This window comes from Primulina huaijiensis, chromosome 7 (assembly GCF_012295235.1).
Source record: "Primulina huaijiensis isolate GDHJ02 chromosome 7, ASM1229523v2, whole genome shotgun sequence".
Classification (NCBI taxonomy): Eukaryota; Viridiplantae; Streptophyta; class Magnoliopsida; order Lamiales; family Gesneriaceae; genus Primulina; species Primulina huaijiensis.
In genome coordinates this window covers 7,866,979-7,880,444 of record NC_133312.1, presented here as the reverse complement: position 1 = coordinate 7,880,444, position 13,466 = coordinate 7,866,979, and the positions used below count along the sequence as shown (strand labels likewise).

The window sequence follows — 13,466 nt, the reverse complement described above, 5'->3', positions numbered from 1 at the left end:
CTATGAATGTTTATGATAAAACCATACGAGTGCCCAAATATAAACATATTTTGATTGTCAAAATAAAATAAAATTTTAAACTTCCGCTGCGTTTGGGCACATAGAAATCCAACAAATTCGTGGACAATAAGATTGAACCTATCAACTTAAAATAAATTTGATTCGTAGTGAAACATATTTGAGCCACTAAGATTCAAAGTGAACTTGCCAAGTTCAAATAAATTAGGTTCGAAGTGAACAACAATTAGAATAATTAATGTATAATATAGAACTATGTTGGCATGAGACACAAAAACATTGATTTTTCATTACAAAGAAGGTGATCTCATCCATTGCATAATACAAATAAAAATAGCATCATTATGACCTACACATGCATCTGTACACCAAATTGCTAAACTTTTTTATTACAAACATCTATCATTAAAAGCCTTTTGAAGCATAAATTTTCCAACAACAATTTTTTTTTTCCCCTACAAATAGCAATAACAATTTCCCTGTTATTTTTTTTATACAAAAAGAATGTCTTATAGCAGCAACATAATTTTTAACTCATTTCCTAAAATAACATGCATCCTTGATGTTGTGTTTTCTTCATCAACCTTTACTAATTTAATATAAAATTGAAGACACATTGATTAAATATTAACACAATATCAAAAAAGATCATCCTGAACTTCACACACAAATGAAAAAAAAAAATCTAATATACAATAAATGTATTTTACTTCACAAAATTTAAGTTGTTTAGTTGTTCAAATTTTTTCTCTGCCTTCAATTTGATTATCGTAAGCTTTATACACACATGAAGATGAATCATATTAAGTACAATATCATTGTTCAGAGACATGAATATCTTATGCTACATATTGAATAATCATGGATTTAGGAGAAATTTGTGAATATTTTTGTGCAGACTCACAAATATATTCATAAACTACACCTACTATAGATTGAGATCACAAACAATTGCTTCTTATATTTACAAGATCAAAAAAAAAAAAAGATTAAAAGTACCACTTCTAGATTCCATTATGGACCTACTCAATACAAAAATAACATTCATGTGAAACGTCTACTACTCGTTTTTTTTTAAATATACTAGAGAAATTTTTTTTCCTACCTTTAACAAATTCAGTGGAATATACTTACATATATATAAATATTTTTGCTATCAGAATAAACCAACCAACCTATTATTTAAAAATCCTAAAGAACGCAGTGCTAAACATAAAATCGTAAACCGTCATACCAAACCTAAAACTATTATTTTTCAAAATAGCATAAACTATTAAATCCTCTCAAAACCACTCATAAGCATAAAAATCATCAAAAACTTTAAAATCATACTAATGCAGAAAAACTAGCAAATGTTCTCGGGTTATGTGCACCATCAGTCCAGCTTGTTCAGCCATCTCATCATAAAAATCCTCACCTGCATCATTCACAGCTAGTGAGTCTATTGACTCAACAAACATTAACCGTAATAACAAGTAGTACATATACATACACAAGCAACACTGAAAAATATTTTTAATAAAATAACTTTAATATGACTTAGAACCTTTTTTCTTTCATCATAATCTTTACTTTCATCACATACATATATGTTTCCCTTTTATTGAATTCAGATAATTAATTGTGATTTTTGTATCAGCTGTTAGTCGATTGATCAATCTTACGTATAACCATGGTACCAGGAGGCGGGGACATCAGCGACATTCTCACACGTCAACTAAGCCTTGACCTTACATATCATCATATCATTTCACATTTGTATTAGTCACAATCAATTAACCTCCTTCAAAACCTTTCAGCATATCCATCACTTAAAAATTCATGCATATAACATTTTTCTTTTAAACCAAGCATGCAACACATCTTTTAGCATATGTCGTTTTCCATCATAAAATTCCATAACCTTTTAAAATATACATTTTAACATTCATTATAACATTCAGGTCACTGCCAGGACGTCTAACATTTTCAGGTGTAAAATGACCGTTTTGCCCCTGGAACCCCAACTTTCCCAATTTACCATTGGATCTTAAAACATCGATCTGAATCCATCCAAACTTAACATAACACCTTAAAATACACCCAAAAATGTTTTTTAAACATAAACTTAATCTCCTCGACTAATTTCCCAATTCGTTTTAAAACTTGAACCAACATCCTGTTTTTAACTCGAATCAACTCGAACCTTTACCAAACTTTAACCATATATTATTAACACATAACCATATCCTATGCAACCCAAATCAAGCAAATTATAACCCTTGGAATAGCCTAGACAGCCTACTGAATTTTCCTTGCCCTTGTTCGAACCCTAGCCCTAACCAACTTCAAATCCATCGAGCTTAGCCCTTAACCATCATGTCCAGACCCTATGCAACCATCCTAGGACCTAGACTAAATCCTTAGGACTCTATTGGACTAGCCATAGCTAGCCATGCACTTGCAACCCATCAAGCCACGCCCTTGAAGCTTTGCGCAACTCAAGCTCACGTTCCAGCTCTAGCCCTTGTACCAGCCGCCCCTTGATCCATCTAGGGCCCTGAATCAAACCTTTTAGGACCCATGAACACGTCCCTACACCGGCACGCAGCCTGAAACTCACTAGACACCAAAACCAAAACCCAAGCCCCTTAAAAACCCAACTTTTGTTCAGCATATTACCCTTCTTGTCCAGGGCTTAGCCATGTTTCTATGAACCCTTAAACCTACTGAAAAATGTCCTTTTTTAATGGCCCTACCATGACAGCCCCTTTGTGCATCAATACCATGAATTAGAAGCAAGGAAATCAAATTTTGATCATGTAATGCCATAAAAAAAATATAAGAAAGGTATTGTTGCGTATTTTCTGCTCGTAAGTGCACAATTGTCAAGTTTTAATATAAGAGAGTAAAGTATCATTCTCACGATGAGTGTATTAATAAAAGTATACCAATTCTTGTAATTAAAATAGTCACGACTTTATATAAAAGAATCAATTAATGATTTGATATGCTTAAAACGAATTAATTTAAAATAAATATTAATCTAATCATCGAATTGAAAAACATTAATGAGAGAAAATATCTAAAGGAGTGATTTCACTTAATTTCAACGATAATCATTCCCTGTTGCATTTATATTAATGAATTCCAAAAGTTTAATAGCCAAGAACACTTACTTATTTTATACTCCCTTCCCAAGTGACGAATAAATTGTATCTTTTAAACTTTGATTCAAACATTCCTAATAAGAATATAAGTTTAGATGATATATGCAAACACTGATCTTACATAAGCCTCGCTAAATTTATACGTCTTCCGAATAATATAAACATCTAATGATGTGTCTCTAGCGATCTATAATTCTAGTATCTCTCCCAAGTTGTAGAATTAATCAGATGACAAACAATTTATGGTCAATAAATTGAAGTCGAACAAAAACTAGAAAACACAATTAAACCAAAGAGAGTTCAATCATATAAACAATTGAGTCAGAATCATCGTTTTAACAAAGCTGCGTCATCCTCTAGAATGGAAATGTTAGTTCATAGCGAAATCAAAAAAAAAAACACGTATTTGAAAGTCTAGACATTGCAAACACAAGAAATTGAAGGCAAAATAATTAGATAACAAATCAGAAGTGGCGTCTCTGTCCTCAGATTCGTCGTTCTTCGTCATTGCGATCAATCCTTGCACTCCAATTCTTCTTCTCGTCCACGTGCTTTGCGTTTCTCCCACCTTTCTTCTTCAGAAAAACGACTGTCCTTTTTGTTCTAGGTTTTTCTCTTTTTATTCATGTGTGGCGGCTCTGAGTTTGTCTTTGCACACTTCTTGCGCATGATCCGGCGCTACCGCGCACAAGCTTCCGGAGTTGTGCGTCTACCTGCGCGTGGCCGTGCCCTTTCGTCTTTCTTCTGTAACTCTACGCGCGCGGATGCGCATGATCTGGTGCGGGTTGACGCGCAGCTTTGTCTGCGTAGTATTTTTCTATGCGTACAGCTGCACAGGTACTGCACGTCCACGCGCAATCTTCTGTTTTCTTGCATCAATGTGGCTTCATGTACATATTTTTCTCCATTCTTGTATTGGCATTCAAAATAACCCAAAAAACGCATAATTTTGTTCGAAACTAACATAATTCAAATGGATTCTATTGTAAATTATGTGCAATTCTTGCACTTATCAAATGTCCCAAACTTGAACTTTTGCTAGTCCCGAGCAAAATAAAAAATAAAAATAAAAATTCAATCAAGAATTAATGCTAACAACTATCAGTCATGGATATGCAAAAAGTGACATTGGCCTCCAACTTATTTATTTTCATGTGATTCGCAATCACTCAAGCGTCACGTGCATGTGTGATATGTCGATGTTCATTTACCCAATCGAATGCTCAAATAGATTCACAATACCCACCCGCCTTATAAACTCAAGTAATCTTCAGCTCAGTTCGACCCACACTTCATTAAGATACAAATTTACTTACATAGATCACAAAGGGATTTAATGGTGATTATTTGGCTTATAAGATATTCAACACAAGTATAGAGATGACAACGTCTGGCGGTGATTGGGCGAGTTCCAACCACCCCCTTTGCTCGAGTTCTACCACTACCACACAGTCAAGAGAGGTTAAATCGAGCCCTCTTTCCCTTATAATTGATTGAGACAAAGTATTTTTGTAGATGCGGAGGGCTTTCCCATTCAAAAATTTGTTAGGATCATAGGGAAAAGAAGAGGAAGCTAAGTTCTTCGATTTTTTCTTGGCGGAACGATGTTCCATAATATTCTATCTCACTTTAAAAATCAAATATGGAGCAACAGTGAAATATTTTTAATAAAATAACTTTAATATGACTTAAAACATTTTTCCTTTCATCATAATCTTTACTTTCATCACATACATATACGTTTTCCTTTCATTGAATTCAGATAATTAATTGTGACTTTCGTATCAGCTATTAGTCAATTGATCAATCTTACGTATAACCATGGTACCAGGAGGCGGGGACATCAGCTACATTCTCACACGTCAACTGAGCCTTGGCCTTACATATCATCATATCATTTCACATTTGTATTAGTCACAATCAATTAACCTCCTTCAAAACCTTTCAGCATATCCATCACTTAAAAATTCATGCATATAACATTTTTCTTTTAAACCAAGCATGCAACACATCTTTTAGCATATGTCGTTTTCCATCATAAAATTCCATAACCTTTTAAAATTTATATTTTAACATTCATTATAGCATTCAGGTCATTGCCAGGACGTCTAACATTTTCAGGTGTAAAATGATCGTTTTGCCCCTGAAACCCTAACTTTCCCAATTTACCATTGGATCTTAAAACATCGATCTGAATCCATCCAAACTTAACATAACACCTTAAAATACACCCAAAAATGTTTTTTAAACGTAAACTTAATCTCCTCGACTAATTTCCCAATTCGTTTTAAAACTTGAACCAACATCCTGTTTTTAACTCGAATCAACTCGAAACTTTACCAAACTTTAACCATATATTATTAACACATAACCATATCCTATGCAACCCAAATCAAGCAAATTATAACCCTTGGAATAGCCTAGACAGCCTACTGAATTTTCCTTGCCCTTGTTCGAACCCTAGCCATAACCAACTTCAAATCCATCGAGCTTAGCCCTTAACCATCATGTCCAGACCCTATACAACCATCCTAGGACCTAGACTAAATCCTTAGGACTCTACTGGACCAGCCATAGCTAGCCATGCACTTGCAACCCATCAAGCCATGCCCTTGAAGCTTTGCGCAACTCAAGCTCACGTTCCTGCTCTAGCCCTTGTACCAGCCGCCCCTTGATCCATCTAGGGCCCTGAATCAAATCTTTTAGGACCCATGAACACGTCCCTACACTGGCACGCAGCCTGAAACTCACTAGACACCAAAACCAAAACCCAAGCCCCTTTAAAACCCAACTTTCGTTCATCATATTACCCTTCTTGTCTAGGCCTTAGCCATGTTTCTATGGACCCTTAAACCTACTGAAAAATGTCCTTTTTTAATGGCCCTACAATGACAGCCCCTTTGTGCATCAATACCATGAATTAAAAGCAAGGAAATCAAATTTTGATCATGTAATGCAATAAAAAAAATATAAGAAGGGTATTGTTGCGTATTTTCTGCTCGTAAGTGCACAATTTTCAAGTTTTAATATAAGAGAGTAAAGTATCATTCTCACGATGAGTGTATTAATAAAATTATACCAATGCTTGTAATTAAAATAGTCACGACTTTATATAGAAGAATCAATTAATGATTTGATATGCTTAAAACGAATTAATTTAAAATAAATATTAATCTAATCATCGAATTGAAAAACATTAATGAGAGAAAATATCTAAAGGAGTGATTTCACTTAATTTCAACGATAATCATTCCCTGTTGCATTTATATTAATGAATTCCAAAAGTTTAATAGCCAAGAACACTTAATTATTTTATCCTTCCTTCCCAAGTGACGAATAAATTGTATCTTTTAAACTTTGATTCAAACATTCCTAATAAGAATATAAGTTTAGATGATATATGCAAACACTGATCTTACATAAGCCTCGCTAAATTTATACGTCTTCCGAATAATATAAACATCTAATGATGTGTCTCTAGCGATCTATAATTCTAGTATCTCTCCCAAGTTGTAGAATTAATCAGATGACAAACAATTTATGGTCAATAAATTGAAGTCGAACAAAAACTAGAAAACACAATTAAACCAAAGGGAGTTCAATCATATAAACAATTGAGTCAGAATCATCGTATAACCAAAGCTGCGTCATCCTCTAGAATGGAAATGTTAGCTCATAACGAAATCTAAAAAAAAAACACGTGTTTGAAAGTCTAGACATCACAAACACAAGAAATTGAAGGCAAAATAATTAGATAACAAATCAGAAGTGGCGTCTCTGTCCCCAGATTCATCGTTCTTCGTCATTGCGATCAATTCTTGCGCTCCAATTCTTCTTCTCGTCCACGTGCTTTGCGTTTCTCTCACCTTTCTTCTTCATGAAAACGGCTATCCTTTTTGTTCTAGGTTTTTCTCTAGAGTTGTGCGTATGCCTGCGCGCGGGCCTGCGCGTGATCTGGCGTGGCCGCTCGTGCCCTTTCGTCTTTCTTTTGTAACTCTACGCGCGCGGCTGCGCATGATCTGGTGCGGGTTGATGCGCAGCTTTGTCCGCGTAGTGTTTTTCTATGCGTGCGACTGCACAGGTACTGCACGTCCACACGCAATCTTCTGTTTTCTTGCATCAATGTGGCTTCATGTACATATTTTTCTCCATTCTTGTATTGGCATTCAAAATAACCCAAAAAACGCATAATTTTGTTCGAAACTAACATAATTCAAATGGATTCTATTGTAAATTATGTGCAATTCTTGCACTTATCAAATGTCCCAAACTTGAACTTTTGCTAGTTTATTTTGCAATGTGCAATTCTTGCAATTCTTGCACCTCGTTTCCAAAATAATGCTTCACTCCTTGGTCACTCTCCTTAAACGTTCTGTCATCATTGCATTTGAGCTCGATTGCTCCTTATGGGTGCACTTCCTCTACTGTAAACGATCCTGACCATCTCGATTTCAACTTACCTAGGAACAGTCTGAGATGAGAATTAAAAAGTAACACATGTTGTCCTAGTTCAAATTCCCTTTGCACAATGATTTTATCATGCCATTTCTTGGTTTGCTCTTTGTAGATCTTGGCATTATCATATGCTTCATTGTGAAATTCATCCATCTCATTCAACTGCAATTTTCTGATATCGCCAGAAGCTTTCATATCAAAGTTCAACTTCTTTACTGCCCAAAAAGCTCTATGATCCAACTCTAGCGGCAAGTGGCACGCTTTACCGAAAACCAGCCTATAGGGAGACATCCCAATAGGCGTCTTGAATGCAGTCCGATAAGCCCACAACGCATCATCCAACTTAATGGTCCAATCCTTCTGGTTATTGTTGACATTCTTCTCCAATATTTGTTTAATTTCTCGGTTGGATATTTCAGCTTGTTCATTCGACTGAGGATGATATGCTAGTGCCACTTTGTGATTCACACTGTATTTAGCCAAAAGTGAGTTGATAATTTTATTGAAAAAATGCGTACCTTTGTCACTTATGATGGCCCTCGGTGTTCCAAACCCGGTGAAGATATTCTTGTGCACGAATTTAGCTACAACACGAGCGTCATTAGTATTTGTGGCAATTGCTTCCACCCATTTCGAGACATAATCCACAGCTAATAAAATGTAAGAATGACCATAAGAAGAGGGAAAAGGTCCCATGAAATCTATGGCCCAAACGTCAAAAAGTTCCATTTCCAAAATGTTTTCAATGGTAATTCATGACGCCTAGAGATGTTTCCTAATCTCTGGCATCTATCACATGGTTTCACTAAGGTATAGCTAAATTTAAACAAACAAAGCCAATAAAAACCAGATTGCAATACCTTAGCTGCTGTTCGTGATGCCCCAAAATGTCCACCATACGGTGAAGAATGACATTGCTCTAGAATTTCATGTGCTTCGACTCCATCCACACATCTCCTAATAACTTAGCCAGCACACCTCTTGAACACACATGGGTCGTCCCATTGGAAGAATTTAATATCATGGAAGAATTTCTTCTTTTGATTATAGTTTAACCCTGGAGGAAGAACACCACCAGACAAAAAATTATTAATATCAGCAAACCAAGGAAGTACAGAATTTACCTTGAAGAGCTTTTCATCTGAAAATGCTTCTTTTATGGCTCCATCTTCTTTCTTCTCCTCTAACTAAATTCTCAACAAGTGGTCTACCACTTGATTCTCACTTCCCTTCTTATCTTTGACAATGAAGTCAAATTCTTGCAGCAGCAAAATCCACCTTACCAAGCGTGGTTTTGCATCCTTCTTGGCTGATAGGTAGCAAATAGTTGCATGGTCAGTAAAAACAACTACCTTTGTGCCGATAGGATCGGGCCTGAATTTTTCAAAGGAAAATACTATTGCAGAATCTCTTTTTCAGTAGTTGTGTAGTTTTGTTGTGCCACATCCATGGTGCGACTTGCGTAGTAAATTGCCCTAAACTTCATTTCTCTTCTTTGGCCCAGTACAGCGCCAACTGCATAATCACTCGCATCACACATTAATTCAAATGGCTCCTTCCAGTCCAGCACTATCATAATTGGTGTTGTCACCAATGCTTTCTTGATTTCGAATGCCTGCAGACAGTCATCGTCAAAGATAAAATTAAACTCTTTTTCAAGCAAATTACATAGAGGTTTAGAGATCTTAGAGAAATCTTTAATAAATCTACGATAAAACGCAGCGTGTCCTAGAAATCTCCTTATTCTTTTGATGTTCTTTGGTGGGAGAAGTTTTTCAATTACAACCACTTTGGCTCTGTCTACCTCTAATCTCCTAGAAGACACTTTATGTCCAAAAACAATAACCTCTTGGACCATAAAAATACATTTCTCCAAATTAAGAACTAGGTTCTTTTATTGACATTTCTGCAAAACAAGGGATATGTTATGTAAACAGTGATCAAACGAAGAGCCAAATACCGAGAAGTCGTCCATGAAGACTTCCATGATTTCCTCCACAATGTCCGCAAATATGGCCATCATGCACATCTGAAAAGTAGCAGGTGCATTGCATAGCTCAAAAGACATCCTCCTAAAAGCGAACGTGTCATTGGGACACGTGAAAGTAGTATTTTCCTGATCTTATGGTGTTATAACAATCTGGTTATAACCTGAATACCAATCTGAAAAACAATAATGACAATAACCAACAAGTATATCATGCATCTGATCAATAAAAAGCAATTGAAAATGATCTTTACGTGTGGCATTGTTCAACTTCCTATAGTCAATATATACTCGCCAGCCAGTCACAGTACGAGTAGATATTAGTTCATCATTTTCGTTTTTTACCGCAGTTATTCCACCTTTTTAGGTACAACTTGCATAGGAGACACCCAACTACTGTCAGAAATAGCATAAATCACACCAACATTTAACGATTTCAGTACCTCATTCTTCACTACCTCTTTCATGGCTTGATTCGGCTTCCTCTGGTGATCCACATAAGGAGTATATGACTCCTCCATCAGAATTTTGTACATGCATATAGTGGGACTAATTCCCTTAATATCATAATTCAACCATCTTAATGCAGTTTTAAATTCTCGCAACACTCTCAACAATTTATCATTTTCATCTAAAGTAAGAGAAGAAGAGATAATTACCGGATATGTCGACTTCTCACAAAAGAATGCATAGCAAAGATGGCTTGAAAATTCCTTAAAGGCAGGGGAAGAAGGGATTACCTCTGTATACTCGTCTCCTTTTAGCTTCTCCTGCGAGGCTTCTTTCACTTTGGGCAAATCCTCAAGAGCTAAAAGTTACTCTTTCACTTCCCAATCATCATCATCAACTCTATAGATATTACTAGAAATACATCTTTTTAATGGATCTTCTACTATGTTACCCACACCAACCTCGGCAATACACGAGTCAATTATATCAATGCTTTTACAAGTACTCACCTCGTCATTAGCTCTGATGGCATTATAGATGTTGCATATAACAGCCTCCCCACCAACTCTCAAGGTGAGTTCTCCTTTGTGTACATCTATCAATGCCTTGCCGGTTGCTAAGAAAAGTCTCCCAAAAATCAGTGGAGCATCTTGATCTTCCTCTATAAAAAGTATCACAAAATCAGCAGGGAACATAAACTTGTCCAGCTTTACCAAGACATCTTCAACTATTCCACGAGGATATGTGAGTGACCTATCTGCAAGTTGCAGAGTTATGGTGCTTGGTTTTCCCCCCTAAGCTCCGAGTCCCTGTATATAGAAAATGGTATAAGATTAATACTTGCTCTCAAATCACATAAAGCTTTATTAACATGAGCACCACCAATAAAGCAAAGAATAGTAAAACTCCCTGAATCTTTTAATTTCTGTGGTAACTTTATTTGAAGAATGGCGCTACACTCCTCAGTCAGTTTTACTATTTCAAACTCCTGTAGCTTCTTCTTCTTAGACATCACATCTTTAATGAACTTTGCATAATTTGGCATTTTCTCCAAAGCATCAGCAAATGGTATGTTGATGTGAATCTTCTTAAAAATTTTTAGAAATTTTGCAAACTGATAATCAATATTCTTCTTCTTAAACCTCTGAGGGTATGGAAGGGTTGGTTTCAGTATATGAGTTTGTTCAGCTTCGACTTCAGTCTTGGATTCCTCAATTTACTTCTAATTTCTATCCTTACACTCTTCCCCTTCAACTATCTTCTCACTTTCCACTTTCTCTTTGGGTCTTTGAACCTCAAATTCTTTTCCACTCCTCAAAGTAACTACCTTGCACTGCTCCTTTGGATTAACTTCAGTATTAATTGGGAATTGACCTCTATTATGATCTCTTAATGTATTGGCCAACTGTCCAATTTGTGTCTCCAAAGATTTCATCTTGGCACCCATATTTCCTATGTGAGTCTCCATACTGTCAAGACGAGACTCAATCCTAGCCATCTTTTTACTAGATTCAACAATAAATGTACCTACCAGGTCCTCAAATGATGGCTTCCCATCCCCCTTTGATGTATTGAACTCCGGTGGAGAATTCAACACATTTTTATTATTTGCATATGAAAAATTCTCATGATTTCTCTAACCAGGATGATAAGTATTAGGGGGAGGGTTACCTTGATATTCTCGATAGCCACGAAAATTCTTGTTGATGTATTGAGCTTCTTCAGGAAGATGTGATTCTTCAACAACAACCAGTACCTCAGTGTCTGATGTGCTCACTTTATTCATAGCTGCTATTTGTGTGGTCAGTGTAGATACTTGCGCAGTCAATGAGTTTATAGGATCCACAGCATAAACTCCATTTGCCTTCTTCACACTTGATCTTTCAGACGGCCACTGGTAGCTATTAATAGTTATCTGCTCAAGCAAGTTATAAGCTTGATCATGAGATTTGGCAAAGATCTTGCCACCAGCCGTAGCATCCATAGTTCCTCGTGTTTGTCCATTCAGATCATTGTAGAATAATTCAATTTGTACCCTTCAAAACCATGATTCGGGCACCTTCTTAACAACTCTTTATAACGTTCCCATGCCTCATACAACTGCTCAAAGTCAGCCTGCCTAAAAGTTCTGATCTCGATCTTCAACTGTGCAGAATTCGCAGGGGGAAATACTTAGCAAGAAACTTCGTTGCCAACTCCGGCCATGTTGTGATACTCCCCAAGGGAAGCGATTGGTGCCATCCTCATGCTTGGTCCCTGGGAGAAAACGAAAACAAACGCAGTCTAATAATATCATCAGGTACATTATTAATCTTTACCTTATCTGTAATATCCAAGAAAATCCTCAATGAACGTGAGGATTGTCAAGCACTGAGCCCGGGCCCGCGCCTGCATGACTTCACACAATGGGCCTCTATAGCAACTACTTTGTATTCATCATCGCTTTACGAAAATGATTAACTCAAGTTGCTATAGAAGTCCATTGTATCCCATTATAAACTCATTTTAAATCTTTGATTTTTACCATGTGGGAAAAGAGGCATCACACCCACCCTTTTTTCAGAGCGCGACGTCTTCGTCACGGCCTGACCCCTCGATCCACGAGCGCTGAGAATCTAGAGGTGGCTTGGCTCCTACATGTTCAAGAGGTGGCTCCCGTCATGTAGAACTTTGCCCCGCAGGTTCAAGAAGTGGCTTCCATGCACGTAGCACTTTGCCCCGCATAGCACTTATTTCTCTGGTGTTCCTTGTCGGTGACCGAATCTGATACCATTCTGTCACGCTTCGAGCCATAGCTCACGCCTGTGTGACTGCACACAATGGGTCCCTATAGCAACTATTTCGTATTTGTCCTCGCTTTACTAAAATGATAACCCAAGTTACTATAGAAGTCCATTGTAGCCCATTATAAACTCATTTTAAATATTTGAATTTTACTATGTAGGACAAGAGGTATCAAAAGGATCAGCAGTGGTGGTTCCCACAAACTGGTTCTGTTGAGCCATATTTATCAGTGCAGGCTTCAGCTCTAAGTTGTTTGCATTTATTGTCCCCCGAACAATCCCAGAATAATGTGTGTTGATCACTGTTCGGAAGTGATCTCTGATGGGTATAGCTTCTGGCAGGTTTTGTCTAGCGTCTTTTTTGTTTTCGGCCATTTCTTGGGTCTCTTCTCTTCTCTTCTCGCTTTTCTTAATCCCCGTTTAGTTCTTTCGATCTCAGGATCAAAGATAAGCAAGTCAGGACTTTGCGATCTTCGCATGCACTGTCGAACAGAGAAAATGAACAAATAAGTGATTATAAAGTAAAATAAAAACAACTCTAAATTAAAATCTAGACTAATTGGTAACAATACTGATATAAATTTAAATTTGACACTCTCCAGCAACGACGCCAAAAATTTGTTG

The 13,466-nt window shown here is 36.6% G+C and overlaps 1 protein-coding gene across 1 annotated transcript; it reads right to left on the bottom strand.

Moving 5' to 3' along the window:
• Positions 1 to 8,587: 8,587 nt before the first annotated feature.
• LOC140981562 (uncharacterized) lies at positions 8,588 to 11,104 on the bottom strand. Its single transcript, XM_073447993.1, has 9 exons — positions 10,900 to 11,104; positions 10,511 to 10,816; positions 10,269 to 10,417; positions 9,969 to 10,166; positions 9,774 to 9,785; positions 9,583 to 9,651; positions 9,104 to 9,237; positions 8,906 to 8,996; positions 8,588 to 8,809 (listed from the first exon to the last, which is right to left on the bottom strand). Exons 1-9 carry the CDS (start codon positions 11,102 to 11,104, stop codon positions 8,588 to 8,590), a joined length of 1,386 nt encoding a protein of 461 aa, XP_073304094.1.
• Between the last annotated feature and the right edge of the window lie 2,362 nt (positions 11,105 to 13,466).